Genomic DNA, 23,955 nt, shown 5'->3' on the forward strand with positions numbered 1-23,955 from the left:
CCTTGGTTCTTGCAGTGACGCCGACTGTTCACTTAAATGTTTAAAAATAGATTGTTTATTAAAGTTGCTCCACTGCTCATAAATGGTATTTTTTCACTATCAAAAACATGAGCAGGCGATTTTGTATTTTCTTCAGTTACAAAAGTTACTTATTTTACACAATTACCACCATTGAAAAGTTTGAGCTTCTAATTTTACTTCAAGTTAAAAATATGAAAAATAATTAATTACATCCCGAAAAAATTCCCTGGCACTATATCTTATATAGAATGACGTAATGATTGTGCATACACCAAAGGCGAAATAAATTCTTTTAGATTATTTTTTGTGTTTATTAGGCATATATATACATGATTAGACACCAATTATTGTTCAAATGATGAATATCATTTATGCTCCGTCGGCGGTGAAGCATCTTTAAATGTATTGGGAAATGTTTGATATCTTAAAAATTGATTGGACATAAAAGGTTTGCCAAAAACATACCAGAAGTCTCCTTATATAAACATGAAAAAAAGACTTTTGAAACCTACACTGACATACAGGGTGTCACGTTGAGTCTTGTAAAATGTTTAAGCCAATATGGATATAGTTCTTTATTTTTAAAAGCGCAAAAACGTCTGTTAGCTCATGATCATTCAGACAATTTACTTGAAATGACCGTATTCGACCCAATAAGCGCCCAGTGCAATTGAAAAAATGAGAAGGTGCTAATTAGACGATATTATTGTAAATCTATACTGTTTTGTGTAGTTTTGGTCTTTATTTATGCCTGGGCAATTGAAATTGAGGCCTCAAAAATGGGGAGGGCACTTATAGGGACATGGGCACTTATTGGGTGGAATACATAATGTGTATTTTGCTGTTTTGAAATGCGAAAAAAAACCTGTGACAACAGATATATATATCCAAACCTGCAGTAACTACTGAAATATAATCATAAAGAAATGTTATAGTACACATGCTCCTACAAACTAAGGGCGTAAAATTTTCAAACTTTTAACCAAACATTTCAAAAAGTGTAAATTAGCACCCCCCCTACCCTTCTCCTTTTATAGTGCCTTGAGTGCTTAATACATCAAATACCGGTATGATGTCTAAGTATCTGATAGAAAAACATATTTGATGAAAATCGATGATGCATGATAAATTACTTAAATATTTTCTAAAATTACTCTATAAGTGATAAACACATGTTGTATAGTATACGTAAGGTATGGTCGATATAAATGCAATTTTAGTATCAGAGTAGACAGGCCACCAGTCTCTAGAATTTTGAAAAAAAAAACCTAAAATTTGGCGGATTATTTTTGTCGCTACTACATGTTTAAATTTCAACTTTCAAACTAAAGGGAGATAATCTAGTACAGACCTCTGCTGAAAAAGTCTTATCAACAACTTCGGGTCTGGTGGGCAGTCTATCAACAACTTCGGGTCTGGTGGGCAGTCTATCAACAACTTCGGGTCTGGTGGCCAGTCTAGTGTCAGAGATATATTATGTTGGGCTGATGTCAATGGAAAACTGCAGTGCCACTGGAGGAAGTTGGATTTAGTATGAAAACAAATAAAGATTAATCATAAAACATTTCCATGTAAGAATTTGACAATGAAGTAAATGATAAAATTAAACTAGATTAACATTTCAAATAAGCTGACTATATTTTGCTCTATTTATTACTGCACATTCAAGTGATTGGTACTTGACTGACTTTTGGTTTTTAGTGATTTGTTCCTAATCACAACTGATTTATTGATAAATCATCTGGCACGAAAACTCCAAATTGGAAGAAACAAAGGCAAATATTAGTCACATATTAATTATATAATCTGTCATTCATTTCCTATCACATTTGATTTATGATACTCATTTTGGAGTTTTCATTTTTTGTTCGCTAAAGGCTTACAAAAAATGAATCTAAACTTGTATGATAAATCTGATGTGAAGGGAAACTCATACAAATGAAACATCAACTGCAATGAAAAAGAGCAATTTTCTTAAAATGTTTTTTCAGACTCTGGGCAATGAAGAAAAATACAATTAACTTCAAAATGTATTTCTATTTCTACATTCTCAAAACTGAAAGATTTGTAAGACATTGAAGAATTGTGTGTAATGTAGGGCTGCCGCGGTTCACCGGTATATTGGGGTATTGCAATGCACTACCAAAAAATATTGTACCGCAATACAGTTTACCTGTACCGGTTTTTTACGATATATTTTCTTAGTATCATAATTTCATTAATTTGATATAATTAAAACGTCCTGTCATTAAAACAAAACCAGCAAGTTGTATTTGTTTTCCTTTCCGATAATATGAAGCCATGTGGGTATCCCTTTCGTTTTCATTCGATTCAGATGTCGGTCAATGTTCAAATGATTCAAACATTTGCATGATGTTGAATATAAACAATATGACATTAGGCTAGTTTCTGAAATATTATCAAGCTGATTCGCTCCATCAATCAACAATACCGGAATATCTAATTCTCTAAATACATTTAAGGCCCGGTGAATACATGGCTGCAGGGATTTTGCCAGCTTTTTCAGGCTTCATCGTCCGCCGCCATTTTCGATTTCCTACACGTGTCAAAACAACACTGCAAGCCGGTCAGCCCTTTGAAGTTTAATCACGATCGTAAGCTTATTTTGCCAAGACAATTGTACGTAAATTTGTTCATCATTTAGGTTCAAAAGTGTAAATATTTGCAGACACTATCATGTTTAGTTATTGCATTATTAGGTTACGATCGTCTGTAACAGTTAGCCTAGCGTTTTCACAAACAGACTCGTATTTTTTTAAAACAAGAACACATTTGAACATTTCTGTTACTCAACAACATGGTTCAAATCGATGTAAAACTACATAACATAGCACTGTATGTTTGTATAATGTAAAGGGTGTTTTTATTATGGAACATATACAAAATAGACAACACATATGTTAAGGTTAAAATATTGCAATACATATCACAATACAGTTGTTGTGTATCGCAATATATCGTGGTACGCTTCTGCCGTATCGCGGCAGCCCTAGTGTAATGTTTGTTATATATTTTATTAGGTCAATTCTAATAATCCTTTCGGTTCAGGATGACCTATTGTCATCATGCACCGTCCATCGTCGTGCGCCGTTTGTCCTGCACCGTGCGACAACTTCATTTAAACGACTTCTTCTCAATAACCGAAAGGCCTAGAGACCTGATATTGGGCCTGTGATATTCTTGGACGAATGACTACAAAGTTTATTAAAATGAATGACCTTGACCTTCTTTTAAGGTCACAGGGGTCAAATAGGCTGAAATCTTTAAATGATTTCTAATGAATACCTAATTAAGAGGCCTAGATATCTGATTTGTGACATGCCAGGGCTCGACAATTACGTTTGTCCGACTTGTCCGTACCAGTAGAAATCTCTGTCGGACAAGTACATCATGATACTAGCTGAAACTAAATTGTCAGAAATGCCAAAAAAGATACAAAACACCTGTCTTACAGAAATCAATAGTTGTTCATGCCGTTTTTTCAATAAAATATGACTTCAAAAAGATCGATTGAACTAAAATGGTACCCGGAGGTACGTTACTGGTACTTTAGGTACTTTAGGTACTTTAGGTAAAAGCCAGATGTGTTCCGATTACGAAAATCTGGATTGCTGTTGCGTTTGTATGTAAGGGTCGCTCTTTTGTAAGTGCTAAAATGATATGCTGTTTATATTGGAGAATACTGTTTATATTGGAGAATGGATTTAACAAAATATGGCTTCAGCGTCGAAGGGAAAAGAAAAATACCTGATGAATCTGATAAGAAAGGATCATTTACTTTTGCTACTTTAGTTATAAGTCACATACGAAGTTTAAGAATCAATGAACAAAACATAAAAATAAAGGTAACCAACACATTTTATTTCAATAGTAATATGACATTATGCAAACATTTTTTTCTCTGCAAGTTAATGGTTAAAGTTTGGACAAGTGGATTTGGCTGTCGGACAAGTGGATTTCAAAATTACTTGCCCGAATGGACAAGTGTGAAAAAATGATATTGTAGAGCCCTGCATGTTTGGACGAATGGCTACCAAGTTTGTTCAAGTGAATGACGTCGACCTTGACCTTTATTAGCCCATCATCATCAGATGGTGGGCTATTCAAATTACTTTTCGTCCGTGGTCCTTCGACCGTCCTTCCGTCCGTCCGTCCTTCTGTCCTTCCGTCCGTTAACAATTCTTGTTATTGCTATTTCTCAGGAAGTACTGAAGGGATCATTCTCAAATTTGATAAGTAGGTTCTCCAGGGCGCTAGTTGTGCAAATTGCGTTTTGGGATCGATCGGTCAACAGGATGGCCGTCAGGCAGCCATCTTTTATTTTGATAGTTAAAGTTTGTTATCGCTATTTCTCAGAAAGTACAGAGGGATCATTCTCAAATTTCATATGAAGGTTTTCCTAGGGCCCTAGTTGTGCATATTGCATTTTGGGACCGATCGCGATCGCTTAATAAGATGGCCGTCAGGCAGCCATCTTAGATTTTGATAGTTAAAGTTTGTTATCATTATTTCTCAGAAAGTGCTAAAGAGATCTGTCTCAAATTTCATATCCAGTTTCAGTTATTTCAGGAAATGAGTTATTCAACTTATTGTTCTTGAATCAACTTCAAATATCATAAAATAAATACGCTAAATATCTTTTGTTTAACTCCTTATTGAACATGTACATGCACAGCACAGTTTATACTAGGGCAACATGTATACTAAATTCAATACAGCTGTATATATGAAAAACCAATTTCTTTATTCCATTAATTTGTTTGAGTCCTTCTTTCACAGCATCTATGAGTTGCCTTGGCACTTTGATTGTGTGAATTGTGTGTAATACTTGTTATATTTACAGAAGAATTGTGTGTAATACTTGTTATATTTACAGAAGAATTGTGTGTAATATAATACTTGTTATATTTACAGAAGAATTGTGTGTAATATAATACTTGTTATATTTACAGAAGAATTGTGTGTAATATAATACTTGTTATATTTACAGAAGAATTGTGTGTAATACTTGTTATATTTACAGAAGAATTGTGTGTAATACTTGTTATATTTACAGAAGAATTGTGTGTAATACTTGTTATATTTACAGAAGAATTGTGTGTAATACTTGTTATATTTACAGAAGAATTGTGTGTAATACTTGTTATATTTACAGAAGAATTGTGTGTAATACTTGTTATATTTACAGAAGAATTGTGTGTAATACTTGTTATATTTACAGAAGAATTGTGTGTAATACTTGTTATATTTACAGAAGAATTGTGTGTAATACTTGTTATATTTACAGAAGAATTGTGTGTAATACTTGTTATATTTACAGAAGAATTGTGTGTAATACTTGTTATATTTACAGAAGAATTGTGTGTAATACTTGTTATATTTACAGAAGAATTGTGTGTAATAATTGTTATATTTACAGAAGAATTGTGTGTATAGAATTGTGTGTAATACTTGTTATATTTACAGAAGAATTGTGTGTAATAATTGTTATTTTTACAGAAGAATTGTGTGTAATACTTGTTTTATTTCATTTACAGTTGCCAATAAAAACTGGACTTCACTCCACGCAGTCCATGCAAAATGTCGAACAAAACAAAGAATGTTTGATAAATGTGAGCCGGCACAAATTTCGTGAGGTTATCAATGGACTGACAAAGACACTTGGCTCAGTGTCAAGCACTGTAAGTAAACTCAAGATGAATGTGAGCTAGCACAAGTTTAGAGAAATGATCAAACTGACAAAGACACTTGGCTCAGTGTCAAGCACTGTAAGTAAACTCAAGATGAATGTGAGCTAGTACAAGTTTAGAGAAATGATCAAACTGACAAAGACACTTGGCTCAGTGTCAAGCACTGTAAGTAAACTCAAGATGAATGTGAGCTAGTACAAGTTTAGGGAAATGATCAAACTGACAAAGACTCTTGGCTCAGTGTCAAGCACTGTAAGTAAACTCAAGATGAATGTGAGCTAGTACAAGTTTAGAGAAATGATCAGTAAACTGACAAAGACTCTTGGCTCAGTGTCAAGCACTGTAAGTAAACTCAAGATGAATGTGAGCTAGTACAAGTTTAGAGAAATGATCAGTAAACTGACAAAGACTCTTGGCTCAGTGTCAAGCACGGTAAGTAAACTTGATGAATGTGAGCTAGTACAAGTTTAGAGAAATGATCAGTAAACTGACAAAGACTCTTGGCTCAGTGTCAAGCACGGTAAGTAAACTTGATGAATGTCAGCTAGCACAAGTTTAGATAAAATTATCAGTAAACTGACAAAGACACTTGGCTCAATGTCAAGCACGTGCACGGTAAGTAAACTTGATGAAAGTGAGCTAGCACAAGTTTAGATAAAATTATCAGTAAACTGACAAAGACTCTTGGCTCAATGTCAAGCATGTGCACGGTAAGTAAATTTGATGAATGTGAGCTAGCACAGGTTTAGAGAAATGAAAGACTCTTGGCTCTGCAGTAGCAAATACCGTATCCGACCCAATATGCGTCCTTGTCCCTATAAGCAGCCCTTTCCCTTTTTGATGCCTCAATTTCAATTGTGACCAGTTACTTTGATTTTTTCGAGGTGTTTCAAGGATTTTGTCAAAACTAAAGCACAGATGGCATTGAAAATCGACATGAATTATCCTTAATCCAAGATACTTCAGTAACAATTGTAAAATTGAGGGTTTTAGCGGGTTCCTCTTGGAAGGCCAACTTCAACATACGACCAAGAAGAATGTGATTTCTTTAGCATCATTTATTTTCGGATTTCTGGTTCTAGTCAGTCCCCTGTGTATGGCACAAGGGACTTTCATAAAAATCTATTTTTAACAACGACGACAAAGATGATCATCCTGTCTATCGAGAATCCCAAATAGAAGTGAAGAAAAGAAATGAAGTAAGACGGAAAAGGAAAGAAAGAGTTCACACGCATGTCGAGGTCTATATACATAGTATGTCCAGTATACCTAATCGGGGCCTATTTCTACTATTCTACATACAAACTTACACACAACGAAACCGAAAGTAGACGCGGACTTACGGATGAATACAAAGAAATACAAAACACTGACAAATTCAATTAATATAATAAATTGATAACATATTAAAGATGCTCCACCGCCGACAGAGCATAAATGATATCCATCATTTGAATAATAATTGGGGTTTAATCATACAGTATATCTTGTCTAAACCGGATGTGAACGGGACCAGTCTATTTGTTTGGTTTAATCAGGTGTCCGGTTTATAGAGGATAGAACATGTTCACATGGAAATCATTATTACAACACAAACATTTATTCTCACATATGTACATGGTAGAACACAGAATTCCATCCTACGTTTTCTTGGTTTCTGAGGTGTACATGTACGATACATTTCTCTTGATGTGCTACATTCAAATGAACTCTCAGAAGTTATATGTATGTTTTATTGTTAGAATTGACCATGAAAATTATTCACATACAATGTACATGTAACAAAACCGTCGAATGAAAAGTGAAAAGTTGTAACTATATATCTAGCCCTTAGTATACTAGTACAGGTAAATCCCCTTAGACGCCTCATGATCAGTCCCATGTTGTGAAAACATTGCTGCCGGTTTGCACAAGTTAATTTTACAAAGAAAGGTATAGTAATATTACCTAGACAGTTCCGGTTTTCAGAGTATACAGGTTCCGGATTATGCAGGTTTTGGGTACTATAGTTTATTAAGAAATTTGCCGGGACCAAACAAATTAATCGGTATAGACAAGTTTCCGGTTTATACAGGGTTCGGTTTAAACAAGTTATACTGTATATATATATGCCTAATTAAAACAAAAAAGAACATAAAATCATTTATTTCGCCTTTGGTACATGCGCAATCATTATTTCATTCCATATAGGATAAAGTGCCTTTATAGGATAAAGATTTTTTTCGGGATGCAATAAATTATTTTCATATTTTTAACTTTAAGTAAAATTAGAAACTCAAACTTTTCAAAGGTGGTAATGGTGTAAAGTATGTAACTTTTGTAGCTGAAGAAAAATACTAAAATCGTCTGCTCCTGTTTTTGATGGTGAAAAAATATCATTTGTCAGCGGTGGAGCATCTTTAAATAATAAATAAACATTCTCATTTACCAGGGTGCCACACAATAGTCATTGTTTAATTTTTTAACCAGTTACCATGATTTAAAGGTAGGTTTCGCCCAATGAAATATAAAGACTATGAAATTGAAATTTATCCTGTACATAGATATAATCTTCATATCATTTTCAATGCATACAGCGAACAATATGGGTGGTCAGTTGCCTAGCTTGACCAGGAAAATACTCCTCTAAAAATAGAACCAAGTCAAGCTTTACATAGAACATGACATATTTTTTTCCAAAACGAGGCCGCAGCAACAAACGGAAGCGTGCAACAAAAAGTCAGATGGCAGTGACAGTTTGCCACGGCATGTTTAGTTAAAAAAAAACAACAAACCAAGAACAAATTGAAGTACGATGGACTGTTTATACATATCATATATGCTAAAACACTTCACATGTTACTTACATACGCTCGCTAGCTTAGTACACCAAACATTCATGTAGTTAGTCTGCGGCTGTATGTGCGCAGGCATATGTGTTGAAATTTAACTCGCCACGTGCAACGCCGTTACACGAGTCCCAACAGATCCGGGCAAGTTCCGCTTGAGATTTAGCTTCTGTTTTCTTCTATCGCTACATGCCATCTCTGAATTTAATTACCCATAAATATCCTAGGGTGCTACCGATTCCATTATAATTTCCTCCACTTTGTTGCCGATTGAGATATATTATTTTATCTCACACACTTTCGTTTAGCCATTCTGTTTACTTTTAGTGCGTAACAATGCGCATGCGCGAAACTTCGACTACACAATCCAACGCAGCTACATTTGCATACTATTTTGTCTGACGGACACCGTAATAAATCAAGGATTTCCTTCAAATTTGTATTCAAGACACATTTGTTCAATCTCAAAAGATAAAGAAATTAAATTGAGGTATTTTTGATGTGTTTTTTCATCTTTTCTTCCGTTTATCGGATTTTACAAAATAATATTTATTTGGTTGGGCGAAACCTACCTTTAAAAATGTAAAGGAAATGCAATTTTAAAAACCTGCTAATTGCACCAAAATTTATATATGTTTCAACAAAGCGACCAACAGCTATTTGATATCTTTTAGTGGAATAATATAGTGTTCACAAGGAAATGTTAATAGACGTCGCACGATGGATGACGAACAAGGCACAATGCACGATGACAGACAAATGACTATCGCAATATAGGTCACACAGATGACCTAAAAGCAAAATTATTGCAAATCTATCTACTGGGTCGCGACCACTTACCGTGATTTCTGCGCACGCTCTATCTCCCGCACAATTTTTTGAATTTTTTTTAACAACTAAATTCCAGTAGTCAAGCAAGTGTTCATTGAATTAAAAAAAAATGTTCATTTGCAACAGGTATTGCTAACAAATCTATGTTTTCCTTTTGAAATCAGAGTTTGTTACATTCAATCACAGCAGGAAATAGCTTGAAATCGTGACTTACTTGCATATTAATCCTGAAATTTCATGAAATCATCGTTTATTTTGTTTGTCAATCGTTTCAAAAATCATTTGCATCAAAATAGCTAGGTCAAAGTATGCAAAATCATGGGTTTATGCCAAGTTTCCGATCTGGCATAGATGGACAGGATCGTAAAACAGAAGGTAGTTTTCACCAGGTGCATAACGTCTTGTTTACTTTTTTTCAAACAAAATAAGTTCATATGTATTTATTGAATTTCTGTGACTTTGATGTCATCTACACCTTTGTTTGTCTATTTTACTCCTGTCCACAGCTGAATCCTGCTTTTAGTGATTCCCTGGTCACCTATCGAACGCACCTTCAGACAGTCCTTTTTTCCATGAAGCTTTTGATCAGTCACTGGATCCCAAAATAACCATGCATTACGATGATAACTTTAGTAAATATAAACTGTGCTTAATAAAACTTTGTATGTAGACTAACATTGGAAAGATCTCGGACGAGTTAAAAAATCAGCTTGATGTGACAGTAATTTACGGGGCTATTGCCCTTTGCACTAATAATTACTATTGGACCTTGTGAACACGATAACTTTAGTAAATATGAACCGAACTCCATGAAATTTTGTATGTAGACTATCATTAGGAATATCTTGGACAAGTTTGAAAATCAAATCTTTGCACTAATAATTATTATTGGACGTTTTGAATGCAATAACTTGAATAAATATGCACTCAGCTACATAAAACTTTGTAGTTAGACTAAAATTGAAAAGATCTCTGACCAGTTCGAAAATCGACTTGATTATAATTGTAATTATAATTATTCAATCTTGTGAACATGTAATTATAATTATTGAATCTTGTGAACATGATAACTTAATGAGTAAATATGATCCGAGCTCAATAAAACTTTGCATATAGACTAACATTAGAAATATCTCAAAAAAGTTTTAAAATAAGCTTGACTCGACAATAACTTATTTACAGAGTTATTGGTCTTTGCAATAATAATTATTGAACCTTGTGAACATAGTAATGTGAGTAAATATGCACCAAGCTTAATGAAACTTTGTGTGTAGACCTATTAGATGTATGTTCCTATTTTGTGAACAAAAGACATCAGTTGCCTAGTAAATTACATAAAATTTGTATCAAATATCAGGTAACCATTAAGGCCCATGGGCCTATTGTTTCTTTATAACTTTGTAAACGCCCTGGGCACTTATTGGGTCGAATACGGTTCATTCAGTAGTGATAGATTGATGATTGGGAAAAAAAATAGAAAATTAATCCATTTAAAAAAAAAAAAAATCATTTAAGATTTTAATGAACCAATAATGTTTTTTTATGTTTTAGCGTATTCATGGACCTGAAGCCGAGAGGAACTATTATGAATCCCAGCTGATCATCCTTGATACTCTGGAGAAGGTTCTCACATCTGTAAGTGGCGCACAGTGCTCATTCACCTCTGTAAAATTTACCTCTGTTGTTATCATGTGCTTGGCAAAGAAATCCTCAATTACCTGTGTTTTCTCACACTGGATAGGTAAATTAGCTTTTCACTGATGGTTTCTTTCCCTGGACAGAGACAACTGATATATCTTTATTCTAATTCTAATCTCAAGAAACCTACCATTTGTGTGTTCTTTTACCATGCATAAAAGTCTGGAAACATGAAAACCACGCAAAAAAGAATACTTTGACATTCGTTTGGTATCGTCTGACATCCCATTTGGTATGATACGGTATATTCTGACATCCCACTTAGTACGATATGGTATCGTCAGACATCCAACTTAGTAGGATATGGTATCGTCTGACATCCCACTCACTACGATATGGTATCGTCTGACATCCCATTTGGTATGATACGGTATATTCTGACATCCCACTTTGTACAATATGGTATCGTCTGACATTCCACTTAGTATGATATGGTATCGTCTGACATCCCACTCACTACGATATGGTATCGTCTGACATCCCACTTAGTACAATATGGTATCATCTAACATCCCACTTAGTATGATATGGTAACATCTGACATCCCACTTAGTACAATACAGCATTATTTGACATCCCACTTAGTACGATATAGAATTGTCTGACATCCCACTTAGTACGATATGGTATCATCTGACATCCCACTTAGTACGATATGGTATCTTCTGACATCCCACTTAGTACGATATGGTATCGTCTGACATCCCACTTAGTATGATATGGTATTGTCCGACATCCCACTTATTACTATATATGGTATTGTCTGACATCCCACTTAGTACGATATGGTATCGTTTGACATCCCACTTAGTACGATATGGTATCGTCTGACATCCCACTGAGTATGATATGGTATCGTCAGACATCCCACTTAGTATGACATGGTATCGTTTGACATCCCACTTATTACTATATATGGTATCGTCTGACATCCCACTTATTACTATATATGGTATTGTCTGACATCCCACTTAGTACAATATGGTATTGTCTGACATCCCACTTAGTACAATATGGTATCGTCTGACATCCCACTTAGTACGATATGGTATCGTCTGACATCCCACTTAGTACGATATGGTAACGTCTGACATCCCACTTAGTACGATATGGTATCGTCTGACATCCCACTTAGTAGATATGGTATTGTCTGACATCCCACTTAGTATGATATGGTATCTTAGTAGATATGGTATCGTCTGACATCCCACTGAGTATGATATGGTATCGTCTGACATCCCACTTAGTATGATATGGTATCGTCTGACATATCCCACTTAGTATGATATGGTATCGTCTGACATCCCACTTAGTATGATATGGTATCGTTTGACATCCCACTTAGTATGATATGGTATCGTTTGACATCCCACTTAGTATGATATGGTATCGTTTGACATCCCACTTAGTATGATATGGTATCGTTTGACATCCCACTTAGTACAATATGGTATCGTCTGACATCCCACTTAGTACAATATGGTATCGTCTGACATCCCACTTAGTACAATATGGTATCGTTTGACATCCCACTTAGTACAATATGGTATCGTCTGACATCCCACTTAGTATGATATGGTATCGTCTGACATCCCACTTAGTACAATATGGTATCGTCTGACATCCCACTTAGTACAATATGGTATCGTCTGACATCCCACTTAGTATGATATGGTATCGTCTGACATCCCACTGAGTATGATATGGTATCGTCTGACATCCCACTTAGTATGATATGGTATCGTCTGACATCCCACTTAGTACGATATGGTATCATCTGACATCCCACTTAGTACAATATGGTATCGTCTGACATCCCACTTAGTACGATATGGTATCGTCTGACATCCCACTTAGTATGATATGGTATCGTCTGACATCCCACTTAGTATGATATGGTATCGTCTGACATCCCACTTAGTACAATATGGTATTGTCTGACATCCCACTTATTACTATATATGGTATCGTCTGACATCCCACTTAGTACAATATGGTATCGTCTGACATCCCACTTAGTACGATATGGTATCGTCTGACATCCCACTTAGTATGATATGGTATCGTCTGACATCCCACTTAGTACGATATGGTATCGTCTGACATCCCACTTAGTACAATATGGTATCGTCTGACATCCCACTTAGTATGATATGGTATCGTCTGACATCCCACTTAGTACGATATGGTATCGTCTGACATCCCACTTAGTACAATATGGTATTGTCTGACATCCCACTTAGTATGATATGGTATCGTCTGACATCCCACTTAGTATGATATGGTATCGTCTGACATCCCACTTAGTATGATATGGTATCGTCTGACATCCCACTTAGTATGATATGGTATCGTTTGACATCCCACTTAGTATGATATGGTATCGTTTGACATCCCACTTAGTATGATATGGTATCGTTTGACATCCCACTTAGTATGATATGGTATCGTTTGACATCCCACTTAGTATGATATGGTATCGTTTGACATCCCACTTAGTACAATATGGTATCTGTCTGACATCCCACTTAGTACAATATGGTATCGTCTGACATCCCACTTAGTATGATATGGTATCGTCTGACATCCCACTTAGTATGATATGGTATCGTCTGACATCCCACTTAGTATGATATGGTATCGTCTGACATCCCACTTAGTATGATATGGTATCGTCTGACATCCCACTTAGTAGATATGGTATCGTCTGACATCCCACTTAGTATGATATGGTATCGTCTGACATCCCACTTAGTATGATATGGTATCGTCTGACATCCCACTTAGTATGATATGGTATCGTCTGACATCCCACTTAGTATGATATGGTATCGTCTGACATCCCACTTAGTACAATATGGTATCGTCTGACATCCCACTTAGTATGATATGGTATCGTCTGACATCCCACTTAGTATGATATGGTATCGTCTGACATCCCACTTAGTATGATATGGTATCGTCTGACATCCCACTTAGTACGATATGGTATCGTCTGACATCCCACTTAGTACAATATGGTATCGTCTGACATCCCACTTAGTACAATATGGTATCGTCTGACATCCCACTTAGTACGATATGGTATCGTCTGACATCCCACTTAGTACGATATGGTATCGTCTGACATCCCACTTAGTACGATATGGTATCGTCTGACATCCCACTTAGTATGATATGGTATCGTCTGACATCCCACTTAGTATGATATGGTATCGTCTGACATCCCACTTAGTATGATATGGTATCGTCTGACATCCCACTTAGTATGATATGGTATCGTCTGACATCCCACTTAGTACGATATGGTATCGTCTGACATCCCACTTAGTATGATATGGTATCGTCTGACATCCCACTTAGTATGATATGGTATCGTCTGACATCCCACTTAGTACGATATGGTATCGTCTGACATCCCACTTAGTATGATATGGTATCGTCTGACATCCCACTTAGTATGATATGGTATCGTCTGACATCCCACTTAGTATGATATGGTATCGTCTGACATCCCACTTAGTATGATATGGTATCGTCTGACATCCCACTTAGTATGATATGGTATCGTCTGACATCCCACTTAGTACAATATGGTATCGTCTGACATCCCACTTAGTACAATATGGTATCGTCTGACATCCCACTTAGTACAATATGGTATCGTCTGACATCCCACTTAGTATGATATGGTATCGTTTGACATCCCACTTAGTACAATATGGTATCGTCTGACATCCCACTTAGTATGATATGGTATCGTCTGACATCCCACTTAGTATGATATGGTATCGTCTGACATCCCACTTAGTATGATATGGTATCGTCTGACATCCCACTTAGTATGATATGGTATCGTTTGACATCCCACTTAGTAATATGGTACGTCGACATCCCACTTAGTATGATATGGTATCGTCTGACATCCCACTTAGTATGATATGGTATCGTCTGACATCCCACTTAGTATGATATGGTATCGTTTGACATCCCACTTAGTACATATGGTATCGTCTGACATCCCACTTAGTATGATATGGTATCGTTTGACATCCCACTTAGTACAATATGGTATCGTCTGACATCCCACTTAGTACAATATGGTATCGTCTGACATCCCACTTAGTATGATATGGTATCGTCTGACATCCCACTTAGTAAATATGGTATCGTCTGACATCCCACTTAGTATGATATGGTATCGTCTGACATCCCACTTAGTATGATATGGTATCGTCTGACATCCCACTTAGTATGATATGGTATCGTCTGACATCCCACTTAGTATGATATGGTATCGTCTGACATCCCACTTAGTACAATATGGTATCGTCTGACATCCCACTTAGTATGATATGGTATTGTCTGACATCCCACTTAGTACAATATGGTATCGTCTGACATCCCACTTAGTACAATATGGTATCGTCTGACATCCCACTTAGTACAATATGGTATCGTCTGACATCCCACTTAGTACAATATGGTATCGTCTGACATCCCACTTAGTATGAATATGGTATCGTCTGACATCCCACTTAGTACAATATGGTAACGTCTGACATCCCACTTGGTATGGTACAGTAATGTCTGACAATTGTTGTTTGAAATACAATTTGTTGATTATTTTAAAAGTTTTAATGTATAATATTTGTATTTTCCTCAAATAATAAATTTCAGCAACCCAAAGACACCTCACGACTGGATGAGGCAATCTATGTGAAGCTACTGTTACCAGAAACTGTAAGGTCTGTTCAACTGTTGTAAAGTTACTCATTGTGGAGATTTTACAAAGTTTAGATCAGTTGTATAATTTCCTCACAAGTAGACAGTGTTAATCAGTAGATGTCTCACACAGAATAGACAGATGTAGTTAATCAGTAGAGTCCCCAAAGTAGACAGTGTTAATCAGTAGATGTCCCCACAGAAGTAGACAGTGTTAATCAGTAGATGTCTCCACAGAGTATGTGTTAATCAGTAGATGTCCCCAAAGAATAGACATTGTTAATCAGTAGATGTCTCCACAGAGTAGACAGTGTTAATCAGTAGATGTCTCCACAGAGTAGACAGTGTTAATCAGTAGATGTCCCCAAAGAATAGACAGTGTTAATCAGTAGATGTCTCCACAGAGTAGACAGTGTTAATCAGTAGATGTCCCCACAGAGTAGACAGTGTTAATCAGTAGATGTCCCCAAAGAATAGACAGTGTTAATGAGTAGATGTCTCCACAGTAGTTAATGACAGTGTTAATCAGTAGATGTCCCCACAGAGTAGACAGTGTTAATCAGTAGATGTCCCAGAAAGTAGACAGTGTTAATCAGTAGATGTCTCCACAGAGTAGACAGTGTTAATCAGTAGATGTCCCCACAGAGTAGACAGTGTTAATCAGTAGATGTTCCCAAAGAGTAGACAGTGTTAATTAGATTAGACATGTTAATCAGTAGATGTTTCCACAGAGTAGACAGTGTTAATCAGTAGATGTCTCCACAGAATAGACATTGTTAATCAGTAGATGTTTCCACAGAGTAGACAGTGTTAATCAGTAGATGTCCCCAAAGAATAGACAGTGTTAATGAGTAGATGTCTCCACAGAGTAGACAGTGTTAATCAGTAGATGTCTCCACAGAGTAGACAGTGTTAATCAGTAGATGTCCCCCACAGAGTAGACAGTTGTTAATCAGTAGATGTCCCCACAGAGTAGACAGTGTTAATCAGTAGATGTTCCACAGAGTAGACAGTGTTAATCAGTAGATGTTTCCACAGAGTAGACAGTGTTAATCAGTAGATGTCCCCACAGAGTAGACAGTGTTAATCAGTAGATGTTTTCCACAGAGTAGACAGTGTTAATCAGTAGATGTTTCCACAGAGTAGACAGTGTTAATCAGTAGATGTCCCCACAGAATAGACAGTGTTAATCAGTAGATGTTTCCACAGAGTAGACAGTGTTAATCAAGTAGATGTCCCACAGAGTAGACAGTGTTAATGAGTAGATGTTTCCACAGAGTAGACAGTGTATATCAGTAGATGTTCTCCACAGAGTAGACAGTTGTTAATGAGTAGATGTTTCCACAGAGTAGACAGTGTTAATCAGTAGATGTTTCCACAGAGTAGACAGTGTTAATCAGTAGATGTTTCCACAGAGTAGACAGTGTTAATCAGTAGATGTTTCCACAGAGTAGACAGTGTTAATCAGTAGATGTTTCCACAGAGTATAGACAGTGTTAATGAGTAGATGTTTCCACAGAGTAGACAGTGTTAATCAGTAGATGTTTCCCACAGAGTAGACAGTGTTAATCAGTAGATGTTTCCACAGAGTAGACAGTGTTAATCAGTAGATGTTTCCACAGAGTAGACAGTGTTAATCAGTAGATGTCTCCACAGAGTAGACAGTGTTAATCAGTAGATGTTTCCACAGAGTAGACAGTGTTAATCAGTAGATGTTTCCACAGAAGTAGACAGTGTTAATCAGAGTAGATTAGATGTTTCCACAGAGTAGACAGTGTTAATCAGTAGATGTTCCCACAGAGTAGACAGTGTTAATCAGTAGATGTTTCCCACAGAGTAGACAGTGTTAATCAGTAGATGTCTCCACAGAGTAGACAGTGTTAATCAGTAGATGTCCCCACAGAATAGACAGTGTTAATCAGTAGATGTTTCCACAGAGTAGACAGTGTTAATCAGTAGATGTCCCCACAGAGTAGACAGTGTTAATGAGTAGATGTTTCCACACAGAGACAGTGACAGTGTTAATCAGTAGATGTTTCCACAGAGTAGACAGTGTTAATCAGTAGATGTTTCCACAGAGTAGACAGTGTTAATCAGTAGATGTTTCCACAGAGTAGACAGTGTTAATCAGTAGATGTCCCCACAGAGTAGACAGTGTTAATCAGTAGATGTTTCCACAGAGTAGACAGTGTTAATCAGTAGATGTCCCACAGAGTAGACAGTGTTTAATCAGTAGTTAATGTTGTCCCCACAGAGTAGACAGTGTTAATCAGTAGATGTTCCACAGAGTAGACAGTGTTAATCAGTAGATGTCCCACAGAGTAGACAGTGTTTAATCAGTAGATGTCCCCACAGAGTAGACAGTGTTAATCAGTAGATGTTTCCACAGAGTAGACAGTGTTAATCAGTAGATGTTTCCACAGAGTAGACAGTGTTAATCAGTAGATGTTCCCACAGAGTAGACAGTGTTAATCAGTAGATGTTTCCACAGAGTAGACAGTGTTAATCAGTAGATGTTTCCACAGAGTAGACAGTGTTAATCAGTAGATGTTTCCACAGAGTAGACAGTGTTAATCAGTAGATGTCCCACAGAGTAGACAGTGTTAATCAGTAGATGTCTCCACAGAGTAGACAGTGTTAATCAGTAGATGTTCCCCACAGAGTAGACAGTGTTAATCAGTAGATGTTTCCACAGAGTAGACAGTGTTAATCAGTAGATGTTTCCACAGAGTAGACAGTGTTAATCAGTAGATGTCCCCACAGAGTAGACAGTGTTAATCAGTAGATGTTTCCACAGAGTAGACAGTGTTAATCAGTAGATGTCCCCACAGAGTAGACAGTGTTAATGAGTAGATGTTTCCACAGAGTAGACAGTGTTAATCAGTAGATGTCCCCACAGAGTAGACAGTGTTAATCAGTAGATGTCCCCACAGAGTAGACAGTGTGTTAAGTAGACAGTGTTAAGTAGATGTTTCCACAGAGTAGACAGTGTTAATCAGTAGATGTCCCCACAGAGTAGACAGTGTTAATCAGTAGATGTTCCCCACAGAGTAGACAGTGTTAATCAGTAGATGTCCCACAGAGTAGACAGTGTTAATCAGTAGATGTCCCACAGAGTAGACAGTGTTAATCAGTAGATGTCTCCACAGAGTAGACAGTGTTAATCAGTAGATGTTTCCACAGAGTAGACAGTGTTAATCAGTAGATGTTTCCACAGAGTAGACAGTGTTAATCAGTAGATGTCCCCACAGAGTAGACAGTGTTAATCAGTAGATGTTTCCACAGAGTAGACAGTGTTAATCAGTAGATGTCTCCACAGAGTAGACAGTGTTAATCAGTAGATGTCCCCACAGAGTAGACAGTGTTAATCAGTAGATGTCCCCACAGAGTAGACAGTGTTAATCAGTAGATGTCCCCACAGAGTAGACAGTGTTAATCAGTAGATGTTTCCACAGAGTAGACAGTGTTAATCAGTAGATGTCCCCACAGAGTAGACAGAGTAGTGTTAACAGAGTAGACAGTGTTAATCATAGATGTTCCACAGAGTAGACAGTGTTAATCAGTAGATGTTTCCACAGAGTAGACAGTGTTAATCAGTAGATGTTTCCACAGAGTAGACAGTGTTAGATCCACAGAGTGACAGTGATGTCCCCACAGAGTAGACAGTGTTAATCAGTAGATGTCCCCACAGAGTAGACAGTGTTAATCAGTAGATGTTCCACAGAGTAGACAGTGTTAAATCAGTAGATGTTCCACAGAGTAGACAGTGTTAATCAGTAGATGTTTCCACAGAGTAGACAGTGTTAATCAGTAGATGTCCCCACAGAGTAGACAGTGTTAATCAGTAGATGTCCCCACAGAGTAGACAGTGTTAATCAGTAGATGTCTCCACAGAGTAGACAGTGTTAATCAGTAGATGTTTCCACAGAGTAGACAGTGTTAATCAGTAGATGTTTCCACAGAGTAGACAGTGTTAATCAGTAGATGTTTCCACAGAGTAGACAGTGTTAATCAGTAGATGTCTCCACAGAGTAGACAGTGTTAATCAGTAGATGTTTCCACAGAGTAGACAGTGTTAATCAGTAGATGTCCCCACAGAGTAGACAGTGTTAATCAGTAGATGTTTCCACAGAGTAGACAGTGTTAATCAGTAGATGTCCCCACAGAGTAGACAGTGTTAATCAGTAGATGTCTCCACAGAGTAGACAGTGTTAATCAGTAGATGTCCCCACAGAGTAGACAGTGTTAATCAGTAGATGTCCCCACAGAGTAGACAGTGTTAATCAGTAGATGTTTCCACAGAGTAGACAGTGTTAATCAGTAGATGTCCCCACAGAGTAGACAGTGTTAATCAGTAGATGTTTCCACAGAGTAGACAGTGTTAATCAGTAGATGTCCCCACAGAGTAGACAGTGTTAATCAGTAGATGTTTCCACAGAGTAGACAGTGTTAATCAGTAGATGTTTCCACAGAGTAGACAGTGTTAATCAGTAGATGTTTCCACAGAGTAGACAGTGTTAATCAGTAGATGTTTCCACAGAGTAGACAGTGTTAATCAGTAGATGTCTCCACAGAGTAGACAGTGTTAATCAGTAGATGTTTCCACAGAGTAGACAGTGTTAATCAGTAGATGTCTCCACAGAGTAGACAGTGTTAATCAGTAGATGTTTCCACAGAGTAGACAGTGTTAATCAGTAGATGTCCCCACAGAGTAGACAGTGTTAATCAGTAGATGTTTCCACAGAGTAGACAGTGTTAATGAGTAGATGTTTCCACAGAGTAGACAGTGTTAATCAGTAGATGTCTCCACAGAGTAGACAGTGTTAATGAGTAGATGTTTCCACAGAGTAGACAGTGTTAATCAGTAGATGTTTCCACAGAGTAGACAGTGTTAATCAGTAGATGTCCCCACAGAGTAGACAGTGTTAATCAGTAGATGTTTCCACAGAGTAGACAGTGTTAATCAGTAGATGTTTCCACAGAGTAGACAGTGTTAATCAGTAGATGTTTCCACAGAGTAGACAGTGTTAATCAGTAGATGTTTCCACAGAGTAGACAGTGTTAATCAGTAGATGTTTCCACAGAGTAGACAGTGTTAATCAGTAGATGTTTCCACAGAGTAGACAGTGTTAATCAGTAGATGTTTCCACAGAGTAGACAGTGTTAATCAGTAGATGTTCCACAGAGTAGACAGTGTTAATCAGTAGATGTTTCCACAGAGTAGACAGTGTTAATCAGTAGATGTTCCCCACAGAGTAGACAGTGTTAATCAGTAGATGTTCCACAGAGTAGACAGTGTTAATCAGTAGATGTTTCCACAGAGTAGACAGTGTTAATGAGTAGATGTTTCCACAGAGTAGACAGTGTTAATGAGTAGATGTTTCCACAGAGTAGACAGTGTTAATCAGTAGATGTTTCCACAGAATAGACAGTGTTAATCAGTAGATGTTTCCACAGAGTAGACAGTGTTAATCAGTAGATGTCTCCACAGAGTAGACAGTGTTAATCAGTAGATGTTTCCACAGAGTAGACAGTGTTTAATCAGTAGATGTCCCCACAGAGTAGACAGTGTTAATCAGTAGATGTCCCCACAGAGTAGACAGTGTTAATCAGTAGATGTTTCCACAGAGTAGACAGTGTTAATCAGTAGATGTTTCCACAGAGTAGACAGTGTTAATCAGTAGATGTCCCCACAGAGTAGACAGTGTTAATCAGTAGATGTCTCCACAGAGTAGACAGTGTTAATCAGTAGATGTTTCCACAGAGTAGACAGTGTTAATCAGTAGATGTCCCCACAGAGTAGACAGTGTTAATCAGTAGATGTTTCCACAGAGTAGACAGTGTTAATGAGTAGATGTTTCCACAGAGTAGACAGTGTTAATCAGTAGATGTTTCCACAGAGTAGACAGTGTTAATCAGTAGATGTTTCCACAGAGTAGACAGTGTTAATCAGTAGATGTCCCCACAGAGTAGACAGTGTTAATGAGTAGATGTTTCCACAGAGTAGACAGTGTTAATCAGTAGATGTTTCCACAGAGTAGACAGTGTTAATCAGTAGATGTTTCCACAGAGTAGACAGTGTTAATCAGTAGATGTCCCCACAGAGTAGACAGTGTTAATGAGTAGATGTCCCCACAGAGTAGACAGTGTTAATCAGTAGATGTCTCCACAGAGTAGACAGTGTTATGAGTAGATGTCCCCACAGAGTAGACAGTGTTAATCAGTAGATGTTTCCACAGAGTAGACAGTGTTAATGAGTAGATGTTTCCACAGAGTAGACAGTGTTAATCAGTAGATGTTTCCACAGAGTAGACAGTGTTAATCAGTAGATGTTTCCACAGAGTAGACAGTGTTAATCAGTAGATGTCCCCACAGAGTAGACAGTGTTACATCAGTAGATGTTCCCCACAGAGTAGACAGTGTTAATCAGTAGATGTCCCCACAGAGTAGACAGTGTTAATCAGTAGATGTTTCCACAGAGTAGACAGTGTTAATCAGTAGATGTTTCCACAGAGTAGACAGTGTTAATCAGTAGATGTCTCCACAGAGTAGACAGTGTTAATCAGTAGATGACCCCACAGAGTAGACAGTGTTAATGAGTAGATGTTTCCACAGAGTAGACAGTGTTAATCAGTAGATGTTTCCACAGAGTAGACAGTGTTAATCAGTAGATGTCCCCACAGAGTAGACAGTGTTAATCAGTAGATGTCCCCACAGAGTAGACAGTGTTAATCAGTAGATGTCCCCACAGAGTAGACAGTGTTAATCAGTAGATGTCCCCACAGAGTAGACAGTGTTAATCAGTAGATGTCTCCACAGAGTAGACATTGTTAATCAGTAGATGTCTCTACACAGGAGACAGTGTTAATCAGTAGATGTCTCCACAGAGTAGACAGTGTTAATGAGTAGATGTCTCTACACAGTAGACAGTGTTAATTAGTAGATGTCCCCACAGAGTAGACCGTGTTAATCAGTAGATGCTACTATAATGTTTGTCATTTCAGCACCTAACTGACACATACTGCTTGAATGTTTGCGATAGAGTCTTGATATCCCAATGGGTCTTTTAGCGGTCCCCTTCCTGTTGATATTCCAGTAAACACATATTATGTCTTATTTTAATTTCCACTCTTTGCTTTCTGTATTCTACAGTTCCTCAATCAACAAAATGAAAACACCTTGATTTCTAATCTCAAGATTTTAGCCTCCAAGGTGTTGTTTGCTTTAAGCTTGAACAACTTCACAGCCGTCTTCAATAGGATATCTGCCAAGTAAGTACTGTAATCTACGTGTTATACAGCATTAAATTTGTTCTCATTTACTGTAATCTACGTGTTATACAGCATTAAATTTGTTCTTATTTACTGTAATCTATGTGTTATACAGCATTAAATTTGTCCTCATTTACTGTAATGTCCTCATTTACTGTAATCTACGCGTTATACAGCATTAAATTTGTCCTCATTCACTGTAATCTACATGTTATACAGCATTAAATTTGTCCTCATTTACTGTAATCTACGCGTTATACAGCATTAAATTTGTCCTCATTAACTGTAATCTACGTGTTATACAGCATTAAATTTGTCCTCATTTACTGTAATCTATGTGTTATACAACATTAAATTTGTCCTCATTAACTGTAATCTACGTGTTATACAACATTAAATTTGTCCTCATTAACTGTAATCTACGTGTTATACAGCATTAAATTTGTCCTCATTTACTGTAATCTACGTGTTATACAGCATTAAATTTGTCCTCATTTACTGTAATCTACGTGTTATACAACATTAAATTTGTCCTCATTTACTGTAATCTATGTGTTATACAGCATTAAATTTGTCATCATTAAATGTTGTCCTCATTTACTGTAATCTACGTGTTATACAACATTAAATTTGTCCTCATTTACTGTAATCTACGTGTTATACAACATTAAATTTGTCCTCATTTACTGTAATCTACGTGTTATACAGCATTAAATTTGTCCTCATTAACTGTAATCTATGTGTTATACAGCATTAAATTTGTCCTCATTAACTGTAATCTACGTGTTATACAGCATTAAATTTGTCCTCATTTACTGTAATCTACGTGTTATACAACATTAAATTTGTCCTCATTTACTGTAATCTATG

At 36.8% G+C, this 23,955-nt stretch overlaps 1 protein-coding gene across 1 annotated transcript in view; it reads left to right on the forward strand.

The window, feature by feature from the left end:
- LOC138330788 (neurofibromin-like) overlaps positions 1–23,955 on the forward strand; it is a 171,562-nt gene that overhangs the window by 1,459 nt on the left and 146,148 nt on the right. Inside the window, 4 exon segments of the mRNA XM_069278307.1 lie at positions 5,580–5,723; positions 10,943–11,026; positions 15,770–15,832; positions 22,967–23,085. Of these exon segments, the coding sequence (XP_069134408.1) occupies positions 5,580–5,723; positions 10,943–11,026; positions 15,770–15,832; positions 22,967–23,085 (410 nt within the window).

The sequence above is a fragment of the Argopecten irradians genome, chromosome 9, assembly GCF_041381155.1.
Source record: "Argopecten irradians isolate NY chromosome 9, Ai_NY, whole genome shotgun sequence".
Lineage (NCBI taxonomy): Eukaryota > Metazoa > Mollusca > Bivalvia > Pectinida > Pectinidae > Argopecten > Argopecten irradians.